This window comes from Rutilus rutilus, assembly GCF_951802725.1.
Source record: "Rutilus rutilus genome assembly, chromosome: 24".
NCBI classification, from domain to species: domain Eukaryota; kingdom Metazoa; phylum Chordata; class Actinopteri; order Cypriniformes; family Leuciscidae; genus Rutilus; species Rutilus rutilus.
The window spans coordinates 8,732,253-8,759,435 of NC_140228.1; the positions used below are offsets into that span (position 1 = coordinate 8,732,253).

A 27,183-nucleotide genomic window follows, 5' to 3' on the forward strand; every position below is an offset into this window, starting at 1 on the left:
TATCGTAAAAGCGATAATAACTATTGCACCCATCTGGGGGGTAATAAATAAATAAATGTGTGCTTTGCAACTGTGCATCAGCCAGCAACAAGAGAGACTCGGCTGTGTGCGGATTTAATTAGAAAGCAAAGCTTTTTGACAGTAAATTGATTTTTAATTGTCTTCTTCTGCATTCACTCCAGGTGGCTCAAGTCTTCTCTATTTGATGTTTTGTGTGCTTTATGTGAAGGTTTTTTTCCTCCTGCCAAAACACAGTTTATTATGGCACACTGCAGATTAGCAAGCGGTTCTCCCAAATCAAGCCCATTCTACATCTGAGGGACATCCAGTGGGATTTTAACAGAACTGTCGAAATTCTCTGTGGCACGGTCCCGCAAATGCACTCAGAAACAACAGCAATAGGGTTTGTTTAAAAAAAAAAAAAAACATGGTCTGGTCGACATCGCTAATGGGCCCAACAGGAAGGAAATGTAATTTGAAAGGAGCTGATCTATGTACGCCATTGTTGTGGGGTAATGCTGATGTAATTATTATCTGCCGTTGATGGAGGTCGGTAGAGGAAGGATTTGGGACCATGCCACAAATCAGCGCAGGATGCCAGGATGTCGTTCATTCACACACAGTAACACGAAACACCATCTATATACATGGTTATGATCGTTCTGCTAGGTAAACATCTCTGTGCTGTATATCTGAATCACACAGCTAGATTCAAAAAAAGCCATGACTAAGTCCGAATGGGTGTGGTCTGCACTGAATCTGATCTAATGAGCTTATATCTGTAGTTTTGAATCATGTTATGTAACACGTTCCCTATATTCTGCCTTACAAATGACTTTCCAACGGGCAATTTATCATTTACATGAAAAACAGTTTTAATTAACAGCTTGCATTGAATATGCTCGCTGCAGTGGCTAAATAAAGATTGTTTCACAGCAACTCATGCATCATACGGTGTGATAGTGTGACACAGTTATGAAAGCCTTTGATCGTCACACATCAAAATGATACAAAAGGGTCCTCGCTTCAGCTTTAAATCAGTTATGAAAGCAAATGATATAAAATGACAGTACGCTAATGTGATCGGGGTGGGGTTGACCTTTTCTGTGCTTAGCTCTACAGCTGTCTGGTCCAGTCATGAGTATGGCCTGCCCTTTATACAGATATTCTAATACCTTATGTTTTATAATGCAATCTATCCAACTTCAGGGTGCAGAAGGGCGTCAGCTTCGAAAAACAGTTTTATTTTTTCCTGATGCGTGGTATAGGACAGCTCTTGATTTAGTTTCATACCAAATTAATGTAATGTAATACGTAAAGGGAGTTAAAATAATATAAAAAGCAATATCTAGTACCATTTTCACTAATAGACTCGATTCAGGAACGTAAAGCATTATAATTTATGATCATATAATGGATAAAGTCCAAAGTCAAAGAAACGTGATCAAGTCCTACATTCATTATATCCAAGGGGATGGTCTTTATTTGATTAAATAAATTAAATAACTGACAACTAATGAGGAATTCTGTGGCAGAATATTTTATATTAATGACAAGAGCGGGTCTCATGATAAGTACTTAAATTCGATATAGCCTGACTGGCATGTCCCTAATTAGATATTTTCTAATAAGTCTCTTATTAGATATGCCCGATTTTGTCCTATAATACAGTCTCACACAGCAAAATACTTGAGTGTTTGCATTGCTATATAGATTTGTAATTGCCACTGTCATCTGAAGTCTCAATTATGAGCTTTGCCACATTGTAAAAGGCCTTTAAATTGAGCAACAGTGGCATCTGTTGGTTGTAAAAGGACACAGCAGGAATTCAGTGCCAGTTTTAATAAGTTTTACATCAAGTTTAATTTTTTTTAAGTGAGACAAACCCCAAACTGACACAAAAGTATGAAAATAATGAATTCGTATTTAAAGACACTTGCTGTCTCATGTCTGATATATATATATTACATATTATTTTTGAATATAGTATATTGCAATATTTTTACTATAGCCTATACGCATTGTATATTTTGTAGTAGCCTAGCCTATATAAAGTGAATTTAATAAAAGTATTTAATGTAAAAGAGATAGACCTAAATGTCAGTTTACACATATTAGTAACTTACGAACTGTCCTCTCAAACCCATGATAATAGTGTTTCATCCCTAATGTCCATTATGAATTATGCAAACCACATGTATGAGCCTGCATTTTACACTTTAAAAACAACCATCTCATGTAAATCACTATTATTTCACGGTTTAGCACTGACTAACCTTTAGAGACAGGAGCTGTTGGCTAAAAAACAACCAAAACATCACATCAAACACATACTCCTTCACGTGGGCGTCTCGCGGCGCTCAACTCTTCCTCGTCTCGGGAGTTCCGATTCTGCGCAGTGGAGCCCGATCCACTTTTGCTGAGCGTTTTGAGAGCTGTGCGGAAAAACTGATGAAGTCCAGAAAACTTGTAGCAAAGTAGCGATTTGAGCAACGATGAGTGATCCTGTCGTCGACAACCCCGTGCCATCGGGTGCGATTCCGACAGACATCAGCGGGCAAATATTAGATCTAGATGAAGACGATGACTTGGAAGTTTTCAGTAAGGTAAGTTAATTTACAATCAACTGGTTTAAACGGAGGTCGATCGCACACTGTTAGATCAATCCTGTAAAACTTGACTCATAACTAGAGTTAAAATCTTTTGATTCTACATCATAAAGCTCGTAGAAATCTCTCTGAAGATTTCTCAATGAAATCTTGGTGTTTTGTTGTGATCTGAAGTTTCAAAGGTCAGCGATCATGCGCTGTCAAGTCATGTTTTTTTTCCACATCGGAGGTATTACGGTTGTATTTTCTGTTGATTTCGTCTTAAACTTAATTTGATTCCAGATAATTCGTTTTAAATAGCCACAACTCATACAGATACGACCTGTGTGTGTTTGACTATCGCTGCTTCACTGTTTATCTAGTCAGTGTGCTTCTCTGTCGACAGTCTTAAATGCCCTAGCAGGTACAAACTAGACAGAACTTCATAACAATTCCCAGCAAACAGTTGGAACATAGTAGCAGTCTAACAACTAGGCAGAACACTTAAATGGATAGTCAACCAAACATTTTTATTCTGTCATTAGCCTAATTACTCACCCTCATGCCTTTCCAAACCCGTAAGACTTTCATTCATCTTCGGAACACAAATGAAGATCTGTCCTACCACTTTGACGCCTCAAAAGTTCATTAAGAGATCTTAAAACTAACGGTTTAGTCCACATTTTCTGAATTGATGCGATGAATAGATTGAATTTAGACGTTTATTCTCATATAAACATTCATCAGCCCACACATTAGTTGTGGTAAACTGATGCTCAAACACGTTTGCGTGACATACTTCTTGTGTTACGCAGCACGTTTGAGCTTCCGCAAGCAGGTTCGGTTGAGCTTCTGTTTATGTTTGCTAATCAATGTTTATATATGAATAAAAGCCTATATTCAATCTGTTGATTATATAAAGCGACCAAGTCTTCAGATTTGGACTAAACCGCTGGAAGTAAACCATACTAAAACTATGGATTCGTTTTAAGATCTCTTTATGAACTTTTTATGAAGGGTCAAAGTGGTAGTTGCGTAGCTGTCAATGGAGGGACAGAAAGCTCTCCGATTTCATCAAAAAGATCTTCATTTGTATTCTGAAGATGAACGAGATGAAGATGAAGTCTTACTGGTTTGGAACGAAATGAGGGTGAGTAATTATAGAATTTTCATTTTGAGGTGAACTATCCCTTTAACAATGTCCAGCAAGCAGTTAGAACACCCTAGCATTGTCCTAACAACCGCTCAGACAGGTTTAGCAAACATTTGCTTGGACTCTGACTGTATAACCTTAAAGCTGTTTTAAATTTTCTGACACAGCTTTGTCAGTCCAACATCAAAGTTAGTTTTGACAAACTTTAATTTGAAGTAGGGTGTGTTTGTACTGTACTACTTCCCTCAAACATTGTGGGTGGTGTTGTAGTTAGTATTAGCAGTGAATGGTGAATGGAAGTGAGGTGTTTGTAGTGTAAAGCAGAAGTGCAGTTTGTGCTGACTATGGGCCAGTTTGTTATGACAGGAAACACACAGGCTTCTTTCCCAGCTGCTGTGGCTAAACGAAAGGGATTTGCATGCGTCAGTGTTTGGACCAGGAAAAGATAGCAAAACAGTAGGAAAATCAGATGTTTGTCTCTCACTGTGATAAAAACCCAGACACAGCCCTCAAAGTGGGTTTAAAGCAATATTATGTCCAGTTTTAATGATACACACTTAAAATGGCATCATATTGGGGTTCTTTGTACAAGCATTAAATATTGTGCCTTTTTATGTTGTTCACTAAATACATTATGAATTTTTTTGGAAACTTGAATTTAAGCACAAGAGCTTTTTAATGTTTTTAGGTATATACAAGTGTAAAGGATCATGTGACTGAAGACTGGAGTAATGATACTAAAAAATCAGCACAGGAATAAATTGCATTTAGTAGGGGCCAAAAGTGATGTCCAGCCTAGGAAAATTGACATCTTCACACCTTCACACATACTTACAAAATCCAATTTTTTATATTACGCAGCTGTGCTGGGAGTCAATTATTTTCTTTGTGATAACGCAGTGAAAAGTCCGCCAAATTGTGCGGACATAATTTTTGGCCAGGCTGTCATACAAAAACATTATGAACGCAAAAACAAAAGAGAACCAACAAAATCTTAATAACTGGATATGCTGAAGTCAATGTATGCTTTATTTGTGTGCATTTTTTTGTTTGCTTAGTAAAATAAAACCTGTAGCTGTGGTTTGCCAAATAATTTTGTCAGATAAATACCTTAACCAAGTTAAGTGTTTTGTTGTTCCCTCATATAAAAAAAAAAAGAAGAATAAAAAAAATGTATATATATATATATATATATATATATATATATATATATATATAAATTCCTCATATCTTGATGGTTTAATTTAACTTGCAGGCACTTATTGTATCAGTTAGGTTTTTTTCTGTGTTTTTTTTTCTTTTCCTCTTCTTCTTCTTCTTCTTCTTCCACTCTTGAGTCTATGGAAACCCATAGAACTGTGTTAAAAAGTTGTGAAATTTGGCACACTGATAGAGGGCATTCTGAACATTAATCTGAACATACTCCTCCAATTTGCACTCACACTTTTGAACCGTTAGGGCTAGAAACCCTCTGATTCCTCGGCTCAAGACGATTCTATTTGTGAATTATGTCATTTTCCGTCATTCATTTTTACCACCATTTTTAATTTTCTGAAAAATCTACTTTTTCGAACTCCTCCTAGACCGTTGCTCTGACCGTTTTTTTTTGTCCTTGACCAAAAAAACAAAAAAATTCAAGTCAATTCATGAAACCGTTGTCGTTTAGCGTGATAAGAAATTATACAAACAACATGACAAAATGGACATGAGGCTTTATCTCTGCAGCACTTTAGCGAATTCTGACCAAACTTGGTGTTTGTTATGACTAGGGTTGCAAAGGGGCAAAAAAAAAAATCAGGTACATTTCTAGAAACTTTCCGAAAAATTTCTACCTTAGTTATGACATTGACAACCATGAACTGAGGGTACCTATAGTTTATGCACAGTGCCACCTAGTGGTCACAAAATATGAAAAAAATTGCTATAACTTCTGAACAGTTTGACCAAAAATCTCTTCAAAAAAATCTTTAAAAAACTGTCACCAACACTGGCCACACCAGATCAATTTTGGTGTCAGTGCCACCTATTGGTCAAAAGTAATAAGCAATTATGTCACATTACAAGTGATTGTATTAATAACATTTCAACTATTTTTTGCTATGTCTTTACTCATTTTTGCAGTTGCAGCTATATTTGTAAATTGCAATCATATTTCACAATATTTCAGTTTTCACTGATCAAATAAATGCAGCCTTTAGAGCATTAGATACTTATTTTAAAAACCTTAAAGAAAATATTACCAACCCCAGGCTTTTAAACGGTGGTGTATATAGTTTTTGTTTTAAGTAGCTTTCAAAGGTATTTCGAAGAAGACAAGGGTATGACTATGGATATGGTACCATAGTAATTCAGTGTTACATTTGTTGCTGTAAACTAAGTTTTTATTTTAGTACGCCAATCCACATCCAATTGGTTGAAAGCACTTGTTGTTTGCTTGATGTCTAAACACTTGTGCTGTTGGTTCCTCACGTGTCCTGATGTTTTGTGTAGGGTACGACTCTCACAGAGGGGAGCTCTTTCAACGCCTCCATGCAGACCTCTCCTGCTTCAATGATCAACCAGTACAAGTTTGAGGAGGAAGAAGAGGGAGACGCTGACACCAAAGATATTTTTGTCACAGTCGATAACCCAGAGAGCATCGTGACGGCTATTGAGACATACGTAACCTACCGGGTCATGACCAAGGTACGGCGGATCTGAGCACAGATTCACCTAGTCAGGTTCTGTGAATAATTCTCTAACCTTTTTCCTTCATTCTCCCTCACATCAGACCACACGGAGCGAGTTTGACGCGAGTGAGTTTGAGGTGCGAAGACGATACCAAGACTTCCTGTGGTTAAAGGGACGCCTGGAAGAGGCTCATCCCACGCTCATTGTTCATGTAGGTGAAGTGTCTCTTGCTTGTCAAACATTCTGGAAGAATGAACACATTTATAATGGAAGTCTATGGGGCAAGGCATTTTATATTTCAATTTTTCCATCCAATTTTTTTTTTATTTAACGAGTGGAGGAACTTCTAATGCCTTTAAGACATCATTTCACATCCCTTTAAAAAAAAAAAATATATATATAAAGGTCTTGTCCTCTATCTCATAATACAATGAGTTGATTGTGTCCCATCAGCCTCTTCCTGAGAAGTTTGTGATGAAAGGAATGGTGGAGAGGTTTAATGAAGATTTCATTGAGACGAGGAGGAAGGCGCTGCACAGGTTTCTGAACAGAATAGCAGAACATCCAATTTTCTCCAGCACTGATGATTTTAAGATCTTTCTCACAGCAGAATCTGGGGTAAGACTCTTTATATATATATATCTGTTTATTTATGCACTTATTTATTCATTTTTAGGTAGTTATTTATCTACATTTCTGTTTATTCATTCATTTATATTTAGTTATTTATCTATTTACAGGGTTTCCTCGGGGCATTTAAAAGCATTAAAAGTCATTAAATGGATTTTGTGAAAATTAAGGCCTTAAATGGCATTAAAAAGCATTACATTTGAATCCTACAGGCATTAAAAATTTTGATCGTTTTGAAGAGAATTTTATATTATCAATTTATTTGAATATAGCTTTCATAATTTATAATTAATATTTGCTGTCGCAAATTATGTACGTTAGTGTGATAAATACGTGGAACCAGTTTGGTAATTGCTTCCGGCCAGAGCAAAATTGCCGTGATGCGGAGGTGACGCTGGCATTTTGTACAGCAGGAATAACAGGAATAAAATAGACCAAATGGGAAAGTGCAAATTCCAGCAGAAGTGGCTGGAAGACGAACAATTTAGGACATGGTTGCAGTCCGTTGGTGGTCAAAATAAAGAAGGATTTTGCAGCGTTTGTAAAAAGTATTTAAGTTGGGTAACTACAATGGGAATCAACGACGTAAAAATATAATGAAATATTTAACGCAAAACGCAGCATCCGTTCATTTTTGTCATCTTTATTGTTATCGGCCTTTGTTGTCTCTACATTCATTTGTAGATTAACTGTGAAATTATTACATTATAAAATATATAAACTAATATAAACCTATAAAAATGTAAGTGTTTTTAATTGCGATTAATCACAGAAAAAATGTGTGATTAATCGAGTAAATTTTTTTTATCGATTGACAGCACTAATATATATAATATCCGTGGTTATTCATGGGTCGTGTATGGCATTAAAAATGTAAAAAATAGCATTAAAAAAGGCATTAAAAAGCATTAAATTTAATTTGAAGATACCTGCAGAAACCCTGTATTTATATTTTTAAGCATTTTATACAATTTATGCTTTTTTATATTTATTTATTCATTCATTTTATTTTTGTGTATCTATTTATTTATTATATGTTTTATACAAGTACTTATACATTATTATTTATACATTTATTTTTATATTTATTAATTAATTCTCTTTTTTTATTTGCATATTTATCTGTTACATTTTATTTAAACATTTACTTATGCATTTATTTTCATATTTATACATTATTGTTAATGCATTTCTTTATAAAATGTATATTTTTTATTATTATTATTATAAATGTGCAATAAGGTTAATTTAGTAGTAGTTTTTTGTGTGTGTAATACTTAAAGGTACAAAAGGGGTATTCAAGTTTAAGTATTAAAGTATTTCATATTTAAGTATTAAACTTTGGTGCATAACTCATTCCAAATCATATCTAGGGACCAAAAGTAGAAACTTGGGAATTTTTTGACCCATAAGTGATTCACCAGTAAGTGATAACCTAGCAACAACCCAGAATATCCTGGCAACCACATAGCAGTTATGTTGTAATCACTATTTATTTTTTTGTTTTGATATTCCACTGGAAGATTTTGCTCTTTTGCTAGCGACATTTTCTTCCTAATAAGGACATTAAAACCTGCGTGTACTACACACACACACACACACACACACACACACACACACACACTCTACCTTACCCTGATAATCACTGACCTTCTGTGTGTTCATTATATGTCATCTCAGTTGTGCTTTATAAGAGGATTATGTTGAATTCACAGAGATAATGTGACAGCGTCTGTTTAGATCTGGCTAAGTGACCTCTAAGATAAGTACTTCATATAGACCTCCTTTCAGCCATAATAGAGGGAGTTTTTCTGTGATGGATATTTGACGCTTCGTAGGCTGTCGACCACATTTTCTGTCATTAGAGGCTTTTGCTGAGAGAACATAGTGAAAATGGGGGTTATTTTGCTGCTGTCAACCTGCATCATACGCTGTTCCACTGATCCTCTATGCAGGAGTTGACCTCTCATAAGAAACAGGGTCCAGGTTTTCTGAGCCGGATGGGGGAGACGGTGAAAGCCGTCGCTGCTTCAGTCAGAGGGGTCAGAAACCGGCCCGAGGAGTTCACTGACATGCAGGAGTACGTGGAGGCCTTCACTCAGAAGATCGGCTCGCTCGATAAAGTCAGTCAAAGAATCGTCAGAGAGAAGAAAGGTTGGACTTTTGTCCCATTCACACTCTTTTCCATGAATTCTCCTCCCTTTTCTCATCTAGTCTCATCTCCTTCTTACTTAATTGACTGGCAAATGTATTGATATGGGCTTCAGCTGCTATAGCTGCATGAACCGGCTGCTGCTGTTGTCACAGAGCACCTGGAGGAGCTGAAGGAGTCTGGGCCGATATACACGCTGTGGTCCCAGTCAGAGGAGGAGCTGGCCGAGCCCCTGAAGAGGATGGCGGGCTGTCTGGACAGTTGCTGCAAGGAGACAGAGGAACAGGTCAAAGAGCTCAATGATCACCTGATTCCAGTCCTTCATGAGTACGTCCTCTGCACTGAGACGCTCAAGGTAGACCAGCTGACAAGATGACCCTGTTTTCTCTTTCTTGAAGGAAATGAAAAGTCGGTCATCGTTTACTCACCCTCATGTCGTTCCAAACCTGTGTGACATTCTTTCTTCTGCAAAGTTGAAATTTTTTTTTTTTTAATAAGGATGCATTGAATTGATCGAAAGTGACAGTAAATACATTAATAAATAATGTTTTCTTTTCTATTCATCAGTCCTGGAAAAATGTATCAGTTTCCACAAAAATATTAAGCAGCTCAAAGGTTTTCAACATTGATAATAATCATTTCTAGAGCAGAAAATCAGCATATTAGAATGATTTCTGAAGGATCGTGTGAAGACTGGAGTAATGATGCTGAAAATTCACTTTGCATCACAGGGAGAAATTACATTTTATAATGTATTAAAATGGAAAATTTGTGTTTTTACTGTATTGTTGATCAAATAAATGCAACCCTCAGTGAGCATAAGAGACGTCTTTCAAAAACGAGACCCCTTAGACCCCAACCTTTTAAACGGCAGTGTATGCGTGAATAAATTAGTTTTTTTATATAAATCTGACATGAGGGTAAGTAAATGCGACAGAATTAACATTTTAGGTGACCTGTGCCTTTAAGTGTAGAATGTTATATTCATTTGTTTTGGTTCAATAAAATGTTCTGTTCCAGTTTGTTTGAGGCAAACGACCTGCTTGTTTTCCTAGTATAAAAATCATGTTCGAATTGATATGATATTGACATACACCTTGATGCAAAGCTAAGATCAATACAGCCAACAATATGTTTTTTCTGATGCTTATTTCATATTTCATCCAGCCTTAAATTTAATTAAAATATATTGATCACAATTTTCATACTTCATGAGTATCGATCATGGGTTTCCAGGCGGTACTAAGGAGGCGAGACAACATCCAGGCGGATTTTGAAGCAAAGACTGAAGCTCTTGCCATGAAGAAGGCCGACAGGGATGCGGTAAGTCTATTATTGACTCTTTCCATTCTCCACGTAATCCATCCAGCGCTCCTTTGAAAATTCACGGGGATTATTTTTAATAAAACCGAGCTCTAGTCGTTCAGTAGACAGCACTCCCTTTTTAAGCTGGAAAAGGAATTTGGAGAGATCATATAAATATCTCCGGATAGCTGTAGATGTCCCTTAAAGCCAGACTACTCTTGAAATGGGATGCTTTTAAATATTACTTATATTGCCCAAGCTAATATTGCCATATTTAAGTCTCGTTGGCTTTTTGAGTTTATTTTTGTCAATTCCATCAAATATCAGTGTGCGGGACGTTTGAACGCTCTGAAAGGGCATTACTGGACAAAGAACCGATGGTGTCTAGAGAAGCTTAGCAGCGTCTCAGCACTCTTGTCAATTTAATTACGTGATTTGATTGAGCGCTGTCCCTGCTGACTTCTGCTGCTTACTACAAAAGGTCATTTCCAAAATGAGAAGGTATCCCCAATGCTCTGGATTTTTTTTTTGGTACCAAAAGAACCATAAGAATATGCTCTAGATTCACTCTCAGCAGGTAGAAAACGATAAACCATAAGAAATATTTGAATACCATATGATATATTTGAATGTCCACATTCAGCTGTGGATCATTATGTAAAATCTGATCCCATTTTAACTACTAAACAACATATAGTAGTGAGTGGTGTTGGGGAAACTTACTGTAAAATTGTATATTGGTCAAGCTACTCAAAAAAAAAAAGTTTTTGTTTTTTTGACGCACGGACCCCCAAGGGCCCCCTTCCTAAAATATAGATGGTTATATATTTAAATGTATAAAGACCTATTTTATTCTGTGACAAAATATTACATGGACAATTTTTATTTACATATTTCACTATCTTTTCGGCTAATCATTAGAGGAATTTTAAATGTGTAAACCTGAAGAGAAAAAGAATACTACGACTGTTCAATAAAATAAAATGATTTTGTTTACTCTCATGATTACCGATCAGCCTTTAGAAAGCAGGATGAAACAGTAAAAAAAATTATTGTAATTAATTAATTTAATTTTATCATTATATATTTTAATGCACTTTTAAGCTGTTTAAGAGGATACTATCTTTTTAAATATATATAATGTATTATTAAATATAGAATTTATTATTGCAGTAAAATGAGGTGAATTTTAAACTAAATAGTGATGATCAGCAGCATTTAAAAGGGTCATATGATGCTTTTTAATGTCCTTTAATTTCCTTCAGTGTGTACATCAGTGTGAATGTCTGCGATCTGCAAAGTTACTAAGATTTATTCTAACAGAGAACTATGATCCTAAAACGCCTCGATCAAAGTCCAGATATTACTTCCTCAATTGTCCACGTCACAGTGTGAAATCATGTCATTGTGATGTGACAAAAATGGCGATGTAACATGGTTGTTGATGGCTCGTTGCTTGCAGAGATCTAACCAGTATCCCATTCCAAATCCAATATAGCATTTCTGAATTTCCATAGTGTGATGTCATTAACAGTGTTTTGTGACTTCAAGTCCAGACTTGTTCATATTCACGTGTTCATGTGTCCATTGAAGGAATCTAAGGTGCTGAGTTTAGCATGGGACAGCTTGGTGGGACGATCCCCCGAGGAGGTCAAACAGCAGAAACAGCAGAAACTTAAGGGCGAGATTAAGGAGGTAATATTCCCCATCAGTGCTTGGGCTTGGCCTGACTAGCTTCTTCTGGCTTTATCTGCTCGAGCATTCGTTCGACATGTAGATGTGCTTCCCGAGGTGACTCGCCCTGCCATGAGGGTGTGTTGTCGCCTTGTCTTTGTTTCGCACATTTTTGTTTACAATCGTAGTTTAGGCCAGCTTTACGTTTGAATGCTGTGGTGTGTGTGATATCAACATATGCGCTGTCTAACATGCTGTGGCTATTTTGAGTGGATAACCGGTTAATACCTCACTCTGCTGAGCATGTTAGCATAGTAGGTTTTAAGGTGTGGTGCATGTGACCTTTTTTCAGTCTCGTCTAACTACTTTGTGCTAGAGATATGAATGAAACCTTAAATCATATGGCTTGTTGAGGAAGAGGTGTGTTATTACTTTTCTTGGAGATTAGGACTGTTTGCAACAGACCCATGAGTCTGAGAAAACCCATGGTTATAAATCTTAACCTAACCGGATTGTGTTGCAGGATTATTATTATTTTTAATATATTTTTTTACAGTTATTTTTTATAATAATTTATTATTATTATAATATTATATATATATAAAATATTATTTTATTTATTATTATTTATTTATTTATTTATTTCACTGTAGTTTACCCTATCATTTTAAATTTATTTCTTCTTTTTTTTTTAAGTTTAGGGCTGTCAAAGTTAATGTGTTATCTTGTATCATTTTAAAGTGTTTGACAGCATTACATTTCTTAGCACTAGCAGTCTAGCGTTATTGCAATCTTGTGGCATTTTCATATTTAATCTATGCCAGTTGTGACGCTTTTAAGTTTTAAATAATACCACGTCTCAATAATATGTCATTGGTGGTCATTTTTATTTTATTTGTATTAAAACAATTTTTTTTAATCTCAAATAATAGTTAACAGTAGCTAGTGATGTGGTTTGTTAATATGGAGACTTGATTTGTGTCTGAAAGTGTCCACCCAGAACACCCTAGCAGCCACATAGCAACACCCTGGTAACCACCCAAAACTTTAGGGACGAGTTTTGCATGGGCAAGCAATGTACAAATCTCATTTTTACTGCTTCTTTCATAGAGTTTCCTAGCAGACTGCATGATGTTTTAACGGTTAGCACAAATGCTGCAGACACATTGAGCTGGGGTTCTCATATCGAAGTTATGGGTTCGAATCTGGCTTGCATCACTTCCTGATCCTGTGCCCCCTCTTTCCCCCATCATTTTCTGTCATCTCTTCACTTTCACTATAAATGAGTGAAAAAGGATGCGGTGATGTGCTTTCACTCCAGTAGAGGGCACTAAAGGTCACTATAAACAGGTGGAAGTTCATCATCCCGTCGGAATCTCTCTCCAAAAGGTCTAAATAAATAATGCCCTTACTTCACTAAGTTATGTAATGCAATGACATTCAGACATTTTTTTTAAGTGTCCAAAAATGTAATATGTGAATCAACCAAGTTTGACCAAGATGATTCATTTATTTCTTTAGGAGTGGATATTAGAGACTGTGTGTGTGTTTTAGTGACAGCAACATCAGATCAGCGGAACTAATGATCTGGCCTGCTTGTCAGAAGGGAGACGTGGCTGTAGACAACGTCTCATCCCTAGAGAACTGCATCTATTCACCAAACACAACTGCTGTTCCACAAGACACAGCCTCACATCTGATTCACACGCTACAGTGGAAATGAGATGGAGCTCTAACAGATAACCACCTCTGACCTTCATTAGCTTACCTGTCAATAAACATCTCGCTCTCTATTTCAATCTCTTTTAAATGTTCCTCTCAGTCTTGGCCCACTGATCTGACGTGCTGCCGTTCCCACAGGCCTGTCATTCCTGACATCACTGGGCATGTTTACTGTTCATCTCTCGCTCCGTGTTTAGACACTCATACTGTTGAGTGTCATCTTGAGGTGCTTTTCACCCCCAGAGAGATCTCGCACTAAATAGAGTACTTAAGAGTTGTTAACGGCCACCCTGTGAGCCAATCACAAGCAGGAAAGTGACGGGAAAGCAATCGTGCATTGGCGGAAGACTCTAAAAATACACAAGGTGGCTGAAAGTTTGTCAACACCATTGTCTAATTAGGGGGTTTTACTATTTCGGTTACAAAATCTACTTTTGCTGAGATTTAATTGCATTTATTGGACAATAAAACTATTAAAATAGAATATATTTTAAAATGCAGTTTATTCCTGTTATGGAATGTCCCATTACTCCAGTCTTCAGTGTCACATTATCCTTCATAAATCATTCTGATATGCTGATTTGATGCTCAAGAAACATTTCTTATTATTATTATTATTATCAATATTAAAAAAAGTTGTGCTGCTTAATTTTAGTGGAAACCATGAAAAGTTTTGAAGCAGAGTAATATAAAATGGATAACTATGATAGTCTGGTTTGAAAACAAATGAAAAACTGTCAGATATGCTTAGCGTCATTGTTTGAACAACTCTTTTAAGACAACTTGCAGTGAGCCAAGAAACAAATTAACTTGATTACAGTGAACGATGTAGTTGATATCAGCATGACAATATTATTCCTGCATGCTCAGCAAGTTTTTACAGTAGTTATACTCCTCAGTAATGAAAGCTTTTACAACTCTAAAATAAAAATGGCTGTACGTCAGCAGTCTGATGGTGGAAGAGCTGCTATAATAATATTGGCGTTGACATGTTGGTTTTTACTTGTCCGTTCAGAGCTACATGACTTATCATCTCTAGAGTCACGGGATTAGGGATGCGCAAAACTACATCTTTTCTAAATTGGTTAGTCAGAAGGTCATCTGAGGGATTAGTTGACTAGTCTGTGCAAAGGAAATCCTTTACAAGTTTAGGGTTGTGACCACCAGACTTAATTAGATCGGTGTCTTAGCAATAAATGGTAAATGTAGCCCTTTCAATAGATTCAATTTTTTTTTTTTTTTTTTTTTTTTTTTTATTAGAGGCTTTTATTGCAAAGAAACTATTGCTTTCAATAAAAGACAGTTGTAGCTTAATATGCATATACAGGTGATTTGAAGTATAAAACACTTATTCTAACACACACACGCACACACATATATATAATACATATATATAACACACTGTGTGTGTGTGTGTGTGTGTGTGTGTGTGTGTATATATGTATATACATGTATATGAATTCACACACAGTGTAATGTGTATAAAAGTACGTGTTATCACACATATACTATAATACATTTATTCTATATATATGTGTGTGTGTGTGTGTGTGTGTGTGTGTGTGTGTGTGTGTGTGTGTGTGTGTGTGTGTGTGTGTGTGTGTGTGTGTGTGTGTGTGTGTGTGCTTTTTGTGAATGGCCTTCAATAGAGTTAAGATGTTAGATGTAAGACGGACTAGTTATGACACTGATACTTTAGAGGTTAACTGGTCCATGCTAACCAACCAATCCTTGTGTTTAGATGAGAGTTGAGCTGGATAAGATGGAGGACCGGCTGGAGTGGGCCAATAATGCACTCAAGAGTGACTGGACCCGCTGGCAGAAGGTCATGAGAACTGACCTACGATCAGCCTTCGTCGACACAGCAGAGAGGAACGTCAACTACTATGAAAAGGTGAGATGTTTGCTTTTTTGTGTGTGTGTGTGTGTGTGTATAGCAAGAAAGAAAAAAAGATAAATTATATATTAATTAAGTTGGGTTTTTGCATACCTGTCAGTAGAAGAATTTATTCTGATTAATATTATTAGAACATTAGTACATGTCTTTTTATGAAATTGCTGTGGCCGCCATTTTATAAAAGCAAGAAGCCACTTGAGTTTGGTTGTTACTATTTTAAATTTGATCACACATTAAAATAGTGATTGAGATGATTGATTGAGTTAATTTGAGAAGATTTCAGAACTGAGAGATAAACATTCAAAGGTGGTAAAAATACTTTGGCCAAGACTTGGACAGACCACTGACAGATTTGAGAGGGTTGTGTGTGGCCGTCTGCCTGCATTCATTTGCACAGCCGCCCTGGATCTGTGCCAGCAGAGGGTGGTAGTATCTCATTTGTATCCCTGCTGACAAGTAATTGCACTCCAAATCTATAAATGTTGACATTGCTCACTAGATTGGATGTGTTTTAGTCGGTTCACTGCTTAATTTATCTTTTTTAAAGGTCTCTTCCTTTGCTTTTCAGTCGTAAACAATAAATTATGACCTCAAAGTTGAAGGTATTTTACAACAGCACAACATAAGATGAGAAGCAAAGGAAGACATTTGAACTGTCAAAGTTTTAGAGATGTTGTGATATCTGGTTACCTGCTGTGACCTTAGAGGCTCTAGAGACTAACCTGTTGTTGGACAGAAACAGATGAATGCGTTTATAGCGAGAATGAATAAAACAAAGTCTCTGTTACGTCTCCAGAGAGGTTGGTCTGCTTACGTCTCCACCGGGATTTTTAAGATGGAAACAGATTTAAAAATAAGGCATGTTGAAAGAACTGTCATTCTCTCCAGCGTTCAGGGAAGCTACTTTGAAACCGTAGCTTGCCAAACTACTCATTTAAAGTAGTTTTGACTACTGACAAAAACTAGCAGGGAAACTTTAATCAAAATGGCAGTTTGCAAAAGAACAAAAACTAGACTGAAGTTTATGCACTACAATAGGAACAAAAACTAAACCCAATTAGAGGAGAAAATCATAGACGGTTTTTAATTGCAGGTCTGATTTAGTAAATTAATTTCCCAGGCCTGACCTAATTTAAGGGCTATGGAAGCTTGTTTCCACCATGGAGAAAATACTTTTTATCTTACAATTCTGACTTTTTTCTTCTTAGAATTTTGAGTATATCTATATCTCTAATTCTGAGAAAAACATCAGAATTGCGATATAAACTCGCAATTCTAACTTTTATATCTCACAAGTCTTTACAACTTGTATTTCTGAGTTTGTCTCTCACATTTCTGAGAATAAAAAGTCAGAATTGCGAGAAAAAGTTAGAATTCTCGCAATTCTGAAAAAAGTGAGAATTGCAAGTTTCTCACAATTGTGAAAAAAGTGAGAATTGCAAGTTTGTCTCACAATTGTGAAAAAAGTGAGAATTGCAAGTTTGTCTCGCAATTCTGAAAAAAATGAGAATTGCAAATGTCTCACAACTCTGAAAAATATATAACTACAAGTTTGTCTCACAATTCTGAAAAAAGTGAGAATTGCAAGTCTGTCTTGCAATTCTGAAAAAAGTGAGAATTGCAAATGTCTCACAATTCTGAAAAAAGTGAGAATTGCAAATGTCTCACAACTCTGAAAAATATATAACTACAAGTTTGTCTCACAATTCTGAAAAAAGTGAGAATTGCAAGTCTGTCTTGCAATTCTGAAAAAAGTGAGAATTGCAAGTCTGTCTTGCAATTCTGAAAAAAGTGAGAATTGCAAATGTCTCACAATTCTGAAAAATATATAACAAGTTTGTCTCACAATTCTGAAAAAAGTGAGAATTGCAAGTGTCCCACAATTCTGAAAAAAGTGAGAAATGCAAGTTTGTCGCACAGTTCTGAAAAAAGTTAGAATTGCAAGTGTCTCACAATTGTGAAAAATTGAGAATTGCAAGTTTGTCTCACAGTTCTGATAAAAGTGAGAAATGCAAGTTTGTCTCGCAATTCTGAAAAAAGTGAGAATTGCAAATGTCTCACAACTCTGAAAAATATATAACTACAAGTTTGTCTCACAATTGTGAAAAAAGTGAGAATTGCAAGTTTGTCTCGCAATTCTGAAAAAAGTGAGAATTGCAAATGTCTCACAATTCTGAAAAATATATAACAAGTTTGTCTCACAATTGTGAAAAAAGTGAGAATTGCAAGTTTGTCTCACAATTGTGAAAAAAAGTTAGAATTGCAAGTGTCTCACAATTCTGAAAAAAGTGAGAATTGTAAGTATGTCTCGCAATTGTGAAAAAAGTTAGAATTGCAAGTATGTCTCGCAATTGTGAAAAAAGTGAGAATTGTAAGTTTGTCTCGCAATTGTGAAAAAAGTGAGAATTGCAAATGTCTCACAACTCTGGAAAAAGTGAGAATTGCAAATGTCTCACAACTCTGGAAAAAGTGAGAATTGCAAGTTTATATCTAGCTTAAATCTAGTTAAATCTGACTTTTTTCTTCCTCTTGCAATTGAGTTTAGATCTCACAGTTTTTTCCTTTTACCTTTTTTTTGTTTTTATTCTGTGGTGGAAACAAGCTTCCATAAGGGGCAGATCAATCTGAAATAACACAAAATAATGATCCAGCAATGCAGCAAAGTGCTTACCGCGAGTAATTGTGCTGCTATCTCCTTGAAATGTTGAAGAGACAACACAATTATTGTCTTGTTTACTTGATCCAAATGGCCTCAAATAAAAGTCTTGAAACTGCAAACTCTAAATCCAGCGACTAGTTATTCTTCAAATGGATCCAGTCCATGTGGCTGATTCAAAGCAATTGGAGATGAACTGCTAAATTAGAAGATGTACTGCTAATTGCAACACACTGATAGCTCATTTGATTGGCCACAAGTAATGCTGTGGTGTCGTATATTTCACAAATAAAACTTTGGCAGTATTATTTTGACTACAGTGCAGTTTCTGAATAAATATGTACTATCATATGCACAACTTTGTGGTTCTTTGTGTTATATGGTGCTAGGCAGCCAAATAATATATTAACAGTGATTTGATGAAATCTAGCTATTTACTGTATGCATCATTAAAACGGACCAGAACTAAACTGAAATTGAAAGCTGAAATACAAGGAAATACTACATGCTCACAGGGCTCTGCAGAATTATATATCATTCATATATTATAATTATCATAATTAATATTAGCTTCCAGGTCTAAACAACATGACTACTGTGCAGTTTTATTTATTATTCAGTGTCACATCTTGGTTTCAGCCTATCATGAAGACATTTGCATTCAACCTTAGCTCTCTGTACACATCATGCTTACAATGCAAACTGATATAAGAAACACTGTAACCCTGCACACTGATGTGGGTGGATGTTCAGCGTTTGCAATGCCGTACATTAGAAACAAACACAGCAGCCATGTACTGCAACATAGCATCTTCAGAGAATTGCCATGGAGACGCCATAGCAACAAGGCTGTAGCTGAATGGCAAAGATGAGGGAGCTGTCATTAAATGTTACATATAATTCAACCGGCACAGAGCCTTTGAAGGATTTTCAGACTGCAGAAACATTCATTTTTGTTTTGAGTTAAAGCAACAGCTGATGCAACTGATGTTTCAAAATTCACATCTCGACCGTGTAGCTTCTGCTGTTTGCTGTCTGATCTGCACAGTTACGTCTCAGTTGTGTCTGTGTTGATGCATGTTATAATTAAAACCATCGGTAACCATGTTTCAGACAGAGACGTGTTGCAAAGCAAACCCTTTGACTGTCTAAACTACTCAGATAGGTATTGACATGCTCAATCTTTATCAATAAACTCTTCTCTTCAGTACTGCTCACCTAATCGGTCTTCTGGAGTGGTCACATGTATTGTGCCTTTATTATAGTTTTTACTAGTATGTGCTTACATGCAGTGCATTGACCTTTTGTCATTGATTCAGAGGCTTGTAGAACATTTTCTCAAAAGTTAGTTGTGCTTTTCTTAGGCCCCGTCCACACTACTGCGTTTTCGTTTAGAAACGGAGAATTAAAACGAATACGATCTCCGTCCACACCAGCATTTTAGCTGCGTATTAGAATTGATCTCCGTCCACATTAAAACGACTGAAAACGCGGATCACGTGACCATTCACCAACACTGGGCATGCGCGAGCCGGTGTAAACACAACTTCATTGATAAAATTATCCCACCATGAGCTGGTTCTTCCCGGGTTAACCCAAAACCGACGCTCCATGTACACGGTCGATACCGGGAATTGTCAAACGTAAACTATTTTATCGGGAATTGTCAGTTGCACACGGGAATTGTCACATTGTCACTATTTTACCGGGAATTGTCACAGATCGCTCGAATAATAGCTTGCCTCCGGCGCATGTAGGCAGTTAGCATTGTAAAATGCAGAATTTACTTGCACAACAGCTGCTAGAAAAGATATAGCCTGCCCTACGCCATGACTGCTGACACCCAATCATAGATCCGAGCGTGAGCCTCTACTACGTCATCGTTTCTAAAGTCCTCCGTTTTGACCCGTCCACACTAAAACGCCCTCCGGAGATTCAAAACGAAAAACGGGTCGGCAGCGTTTCTAAACTTCTCCGTTTTGGGTCTCCGTTTTTGCCGTTTTAGTGTGGACGGGAGGTGCAAACGTAGCAAAAGGTCTCAGTTTTTAAACGAAAACGCAGTAGTGTGGACGGGGCCTTAGTTCTGTTCTTTTTTTCTTGCGCTTCCACAATTACTATAGAAAGCTGAAGTAATTTTTTCACGACAAATGGGAAAATTGCTGGAAAATTCCGAGTTATTCTCTGCTGAGATCATCTTCGCTTCATTTTTATTTTTCTTGTGCTCATTTGGTTGTGCTGGAAGGGTCAACAAATGTACTTTAAAGGGATAGTTCAGCTTTTACTCAACCTCATGTCATTCCAAACCTGGATGGCTTTTTCTTCAGTGGAACACAAAATAAAAATTATATATATATAATCAAGGCTGGCCTACACTAAAAGATTTTTAAAATCTTATCTGATTTTTTAAAAATGTCTCTCAAATTCAATCATAGATTTAACAGTTTTGTTCCTATAGTGTGTGGAGAGCCACGATGTGACCAAGAGAGAACAACACACACTAACAGATTCCATTCACAAACAACCAGAGTTGCGACTGAACACAAGAAATCTTGCAAAATCTCTTGCGGTAAACAAACATGGTGGACGACGGGCAAGAAGAAATGGCGATTATAGTGTTTAGACTGCTTTTTACAGAAAATTTGTAGGGGGGGAGGGAGGTTTAACGAAGTCGTGTTATGCTTCCGTCTCCCGTCGGCTCGCTTTCTGATTAGGTATCGTTTCGTTCCCCGTGACAATCTACAGAGTGCGAACGCGTTTGTCCTCGGGGTTCCCCCCACACAACAGGATTTCTGATCGTAAATATTCAACATGACGTTCTTCCAAGAAGATTCAATCACTCTTAACACACATCACACCACAGGAAAATCTGATAAGACAATCTGTAGAACCATCAAGTTAGTCGGGACTTTACCTAGGGTTTTCGGAAGGAGAGAATTGGGCCCAAAATCGTCCCCATTATCTTGCAGTGTGTGGGTGCCTTCATCCGTCTTCTCCTATATGAATGCACAGTGCAGAGTTCTCAAAACTTTAGCAAGCGAAATACGACAATTCTTAACATACGCTTTCATATCAATCTCCTGCAAGTGAATGGCACACTAAAGTCTTGAGTGATCGCCCTTTTACCCAGCTGCCGAGATTCGGTGGTGCCAATCCCGATCGCATCTGTCCCATTCAGCTTTGGCATACAGTTTTATTTTCTGTGATTAATCAGTATCTTGAAGCAGAGTTATACAGGTGTCTGCTTCCTTAAACTGGGCCGTTTGGTACTGAGACGAATCTAGCCGTGTCCTGGTGTGATTCGGAGGGTGACTGTGGTCCAGCGCCCTCACGCATGGCCTGTCTAAAGTCATTTACCAAGGTCACGTCACGTCTGAATCCTGTGGTGATGGAGTACATTGATTAACTGCTTTTGACAGTCAGTCGGCCGCAGCCAACGCGCCTCCAGAGATTCTGCTGTGAAACACGCTTGCGAGTGGCATCCGAGCGGTTTGGGTCGAGGTGTTTCGGGGCTTGGGCGACGGTTGATGAGTCCCTGTGAAGACATTTATCAAGGGCTCAGAAAGTGACACCTAAATGGCACTCGGTATGAGGTGCGACCAAAGCTTCCGAATCAAATTGGAAACCAAATAGAAGCCACTTGTCAGGCCTCACGGTTTACGTTGTTTAAACATCCATCTATTTCACTGCAGTTAGAGAGTTTTTACTGATATATATTTTAAGATATTTTATTATATATTTACTGAGAAGGTACTGTATATTGATGCATAAGGATAGCGTCACTCACATTTGCTTTGGAAAATGTATTTTGAGTTATTTATTTATTTTTGTTATAGGGATAATCCACGGCTAGCTATGCATTAAAGGGATACTCCACTTTTTTTGGAAATAGGCCCATTTTACAACTCCCCCAGAGTTAAACAGTTGAGTTTTACCGTTTTCGAATCCATTCAGCCGATCTCCGGGTCTGGCGGTACCACTTTTAGCATAGCTTAGCATAGATCATTGAATCGGACAGGACCATTAGCATCTCTCTCAAAAAAATGACCAAAGAGTTTAGATATTTTTCCTATTTAAAACTTGACTCTTCTGTAGTTACATCGTGTACTAAGACCGACGGAAAATGAAAAGTTGCGATTTTCTAAGCCTATATGGCTAGGAACTATACTCTCATTCCTGTGTAATAATCAAGAAACTTTGCTGCCGTACCATGAGTCCAGCAGGCGTAATGATATGACGCAGTGCCTGAAAATAGGTCTAATAGGTTAGACAAACTTAGTCCCGGTCACGTTGGAAGTTACTGAGCTGGGGACTATTTTCAGAAGCTGCGTCATATCATTACGCCTGCTGCACTCATGGTACGGCAGCAAAGTTTCTTGATTATTACGCAGGAATGAGAGTATAGTTCCTAGCCATATCAGCCTAGAAAATCGCAACTTTACATTTTCCGTCGGTCTTAGTACACGATGTAACTACAGAAGAGTCAAGTTTTAAATAGGAAAAATATCTAAACTCTTTGGTCATTTTTTTGAGAGAGATGCTAATGGTCTTGTCCGATTCAATGATCTATGCTAAGCTATGCTAAAAGTGGTACAGCCAGACCCGGAGATCGGCTGAATGGATTCGAAAACGGTAAAACTCAACTGTTTAACTCTGGGGGAGTTGTAAAATGAGCCTATTTCCCCAAAAAGTGGAGTATCCCTTTAAGTGATTTTAATGCACAACGTTGAGGCGAAGTGCATTAAAATCGTTTAATGCATAGCTAGCCGTGAATTGTCATGCTTATACCATGGTCATTTGCCAACATTGCCAACTTAAAGCTGTTATTGATGTTTGCAGTGCAATATTTGACCGGAAGGGTCAAATTGACGGTTATTTTCGTCAGTTGTGGCTCATTAGTTCTAGCATTCAGCCTGCTTTCAAATCAAACACAGAGAATAAAGTAGTGCGTAAGATTACAGTTGTTTGAATGAATGCATTATATCATTTATTTGAATTAATTACTGAGAGATGAGAGATGCGTACCTGCATCTGTTCATAGTATCTCTCTCTATTAAAAATGAAGCTGTGAGTTTAATTACTTCAGAATAGCGATGTAACCCTCTCATGCTGAGAAATATAATGTAGCAATTCAGTAGCAAAGCTATTTTATGACTAAAAGTCGCAGAACAGCGTTAAGTTCCTGTGCTGCTGAATGTTTCTGTGTGTGCTTTCCCCAATCTGTGTGTGAGTGACGTATGTGTGTATGTGCTTCAATGAAAACAGCGCATTAATAAAGAACGGTGATTAAACTTTAAACGGTTTTGTTGCACACCTTCCAGTATTCAGACGTACGTGTGTGTGTGTGTGTGAATACTTATATAAATTCATATAAATTCTATGATTCTATAATAAATATAAAAAGTTATAAAAAGTATTTATATAATTTTTAAATCTAATATAGAATAATATAATTTATATTCATTTATATAAATATAATTATAGTTAATTATTAATAATATTATTTACATCATTTATTGAACATTGTTTTCTAAAAGCAGTAAAGTCAAAGGAAAGTCTGTTCACTTGGTGGCCATATGTGCAACGCCTCCGGGCAGCTGTTTCGGGCATCCAATATAGGAATTGGGGTAATCCTGAAATCTCAAAAAATGCTTGCCGAACTCACAATTAGATAACATATTTCAAATCAGCAACAAAATCTGACATGTCCCATAACCCATGTTTCTTATGCTCGAATAGCATTAAAAAAAACTTAAGGCTAGATCCATCAATGCACATGTGCAGTCCTAAGCGTGAGTCTCAGAACACTGACTGTTTCTATTGCAACTGCAGTGACATGATGACTATACCAATCAGCGATTGGCTCTTTTTTATTTAGAAGGCGGGACTTATTCCGCCATATTGCGCTTTCTACCATTCATAAGTAATATGAGTGCACGTCCATGGTAAAGTTTGTTGTTGTGTCTGACTTGTCTAAATCAATTTATTACACTGCTTCACGTGGCTTATTGCTTTAATATAAATGTGTGTGTGTGTGTGTGTTTTCTTGCAGTGTTTGGCTGAATGGGAGTCGTTCTTGCATTCTCAAAGGACAGAGGCTGAAGGAAATGGAAAGGTTGACTGTTTCTAATCTCCCATGGTGCTTTTAGGTATACGGGACCACACATGATGCTTTTATTTCTGCAGACACCAATAAGATTCATATTTAGAGACTGAAACACCAAAGAGAAAGACAGTCGCCCTAAAAGAACATCTAACAGCTTCAGCAACTGACCCAGAGAGAACCATAATGGAATGTCATCAGTACATTTGCTCCAAAGCACAGGGAAAAAAATCACATTGCCAAATCTTTTATACTGAGACCTATTTTTCATTTTTGTTTATACGAGTACAACACATGAGATGAGAAAAATAATGCAATTCCTGGAATATGAAGATGCTCACATTGTCTTTATTGCACCATCTGACCTTTCTAGTGAGAATTCTATCCATATGATGTTTGAGATTCATATGTCTTGCCCTTTTGCAGATCAATGCAAATGCAGTTTACCTCTTATCAGAGCTGCCTTGCTGCAAAAACCATTCGATTAGTGTATAAATAAATATAAATGCACTCTGAATGGATGCATTTCTTGCATTGGACTGAATTCTTCATTGTGCTATTCAGGTTACTGAAGCTACATCTTTACGCAAACATCATTATATTGAAGATGATGCTGACATTCCAGAATTGTTTACATGATATTAAAATCATAAATCAAAAGAATTGAACTGTTGCCTTTGAATATGAAATGAGTGTATTATTTAAGATACTATTATTTGAATGCGGTGCACTAATATCATTAAGTGTAATAAATTGCAGACTGGGTTAAAACTGCTTTTACAGATCATTAGTGAAATTAATGTCTTGGAATTATATATGTATTCTTTGAACAAGTAAATTGTTATTGAAAGATGTTTTGTGGTGTGTGTTTTTGTTCTCTCTCAAGAGAAAGTGAGCAAACAGAGCGTCATGTTGGATCCTAAACTAGGTTACAATCACAGCTTGATCACATGAAACATTAAAAAGCTCTTTATATAATAAACCCAATATCGATCGATCTATGTCAGTACCGTTTCCTTCACTGCTTTTACAGTCCTGCGGCAAAATAAGATAAATGTCACCCATGTTTGCAGCCCGAATTCAGTGTGATAGGATAAAAAGGCAGTGTACCGGGAAATAATGGTAAGAAAACATGCATTTCAAAAACAAAAGACTCATACGAATAGGTTATTTTTAGTGAATCAAAATCACACGACTAATTTAGCCAGATTGACAAACAAATGACTCTTATGACCTGGTTCTTTTTAGTGAAAGAAATACATTATAGTGGAATTTGATTCACAAACAAATGACTCGTATGAACTGATTCTTTTTAGTGAAACAAATACATTATAGTGGAATTTAAGTAATTTGATTCACTGACAAATGACATTTACCAGTTCTTTTAAGTGAAACAAATATTTCATAGTGAAATTAGTGGAATTTGATTCACGAACAAATGACTCTTATGAACCAGTTCTTTTTAGTGAAACAAATACATTTTAGTGGAATTTGATTCACGAACAAATGACTCTTTAGAAATGGTTCTTTTTAGTGAAAGAAATGCATTAGAGTGGAATTTGATTCACAAGCAAATGACTCTTATGAACTGGTTCTTTTCACTGAAACAAATACATTTAAGTGGAATTTGATTTGTGAACAAATGACTCGTATGAACTGATTCTTTTTGGTGAAACAAATACATTATAGTGGAATTAAAGTAATTTGATTCACTGACAAATGACATTTAGCAGTTATTTTAAGTGAAACAAATATTTCATAGTGGAATTAGTGGAATTTGATTCACGAACAAATGACTCTTATGAACCAGTTCTTTTTAGTGAAACAAATACATTATAGTGGAATTTGATTCACGAACAAATGACTCTTTAGAAATGGTTCTTTTTAGTGAAACAAAAAGTATTATTCACAAAGAAATGACTGTTTGAACTCTTTTTGTGTGTTGTGTGTGTGTGTGTGTGTGTGTGTGTGTGTGTGTGTGTGTGTGTGTGTGTGTGTGTGTGTGTGTGTGTGTGTGTGTGTGTGTGTGTGTGTGTGTGTGTGAATCAAACATACAACACAATTCAAGAACAAACTACTCTTATAGACTGGTTCTTTAAATGACTTTTTTGAACAGGTTCTTTTTAGTAAATCAAAGCATACAGCGCTACCAATGTAGTATGATTCATAAACAACTGAATCATGATAAATCAAAAGCATATACAGCGCAACTAATTGAAGCTGCTGACCTGTTGAATTTGGCCAGCACAGCACTACTTTTGCTTGGCTTTGCTTAAAAGTAATTAGCACCTGTGAAAGACCATTTTGAGAGATAAATAACTTCTATTTTTGAAGTCCAGTCTTTGATGTAAAGCCAGTTCCTTCATCAGATCCCTCTCCTTGGACCACTGAAGTCTGTCCATGTGGACATAAATACTCCAGAAGCCTGGAATGGGAGGAGGAAAACCAAGCCCAGACTTTTCCCAATCCAAGAATAGTCAAACACTCTTACCAAAATTGCTCTAAACTGATGTGCCCCTGCTGAGTTAATCACTATATTGTCTTTGGCGGAGTCTAATATGTTAGTGTCTCCATAGCAATGTTAATTTGCAATTTGGTTTGAAAGTAAGTGCACTACGAATGTAAAAGCAAATGAA

The 27,183-nt window shown here is 36.6% G+C and overlaps 1 protein-coding gene across 2 annotated transcripts; it reads left to right on the forward strand.

The window, feature by feature from the left end:
- Window positions 1–2,381: 2,381 nt before the first annotated feature.
- On the forward strand, window positions 2,382–25,399 carry snx7 (sorting nexin 7). 2 transcript variants are annotated; one of them, XM_084398316.1, is made up of 10 exons: window positions 2,382–2,606; window positions 6,232–6,426; window positions 6,512–6,622; window positions 6,865–7,029; window positions 8,997–9,195; window positions 9,349–9,548; window positions 10,430–10,516; window positions 12,092–12,193; window positions 15,636–15,788; window positions 24,497–25,399. In XM_084398316.1, the coding sequence occupies exons 1-10, from the start codon at window positions 2,496–2,498 to the stop codon at window positions 24,572–24,574; spliced, it is 1,401 nt and encodes a 466-aa protein (XP_084254442.1). In that variant the 5' UTR covers window positions 2,382–2,495; the 3' UTR covers window positions 24,575–25,399. The 2 variants fall into 2 exon arrangements, with proteins under 2 accessions (XP_084254442.1, XP_084254443.1); XM_084398317.1 differs by lacking the exon at window positions 12,092–12,193 and having other exon boundaries at window positions 2,386–2,606.
- The last annotated feature ends 1,784 nt before the right edge of the window (window positions 25,400–27,183 follow it).

Bases quoted from the DNA above. Each gene is read 5' to 3' on its own strand.
- snx7 (XM_084398316.1), top strand. From the start codon at position 2,496: ATGAGTGATCCTGTCGTCGACAACCCCGTGCCATCGGGTGCGATTCCG. The intron at 10,517-12,091 runs GTAAGTCTATTA...TGTCCATTGAAG, and splicing joins AGAAGGCCGACAGGGATGCG to GAATCTAAGGTGCTGAGTTT. The intron at 15,789-24,496 runs GTGAGATGTTTG...GTTTTCTTGCAG, and splicing joins ACGTCAACTACTATGAAAAG to TGTTTGGCTGAATGGGAGTC.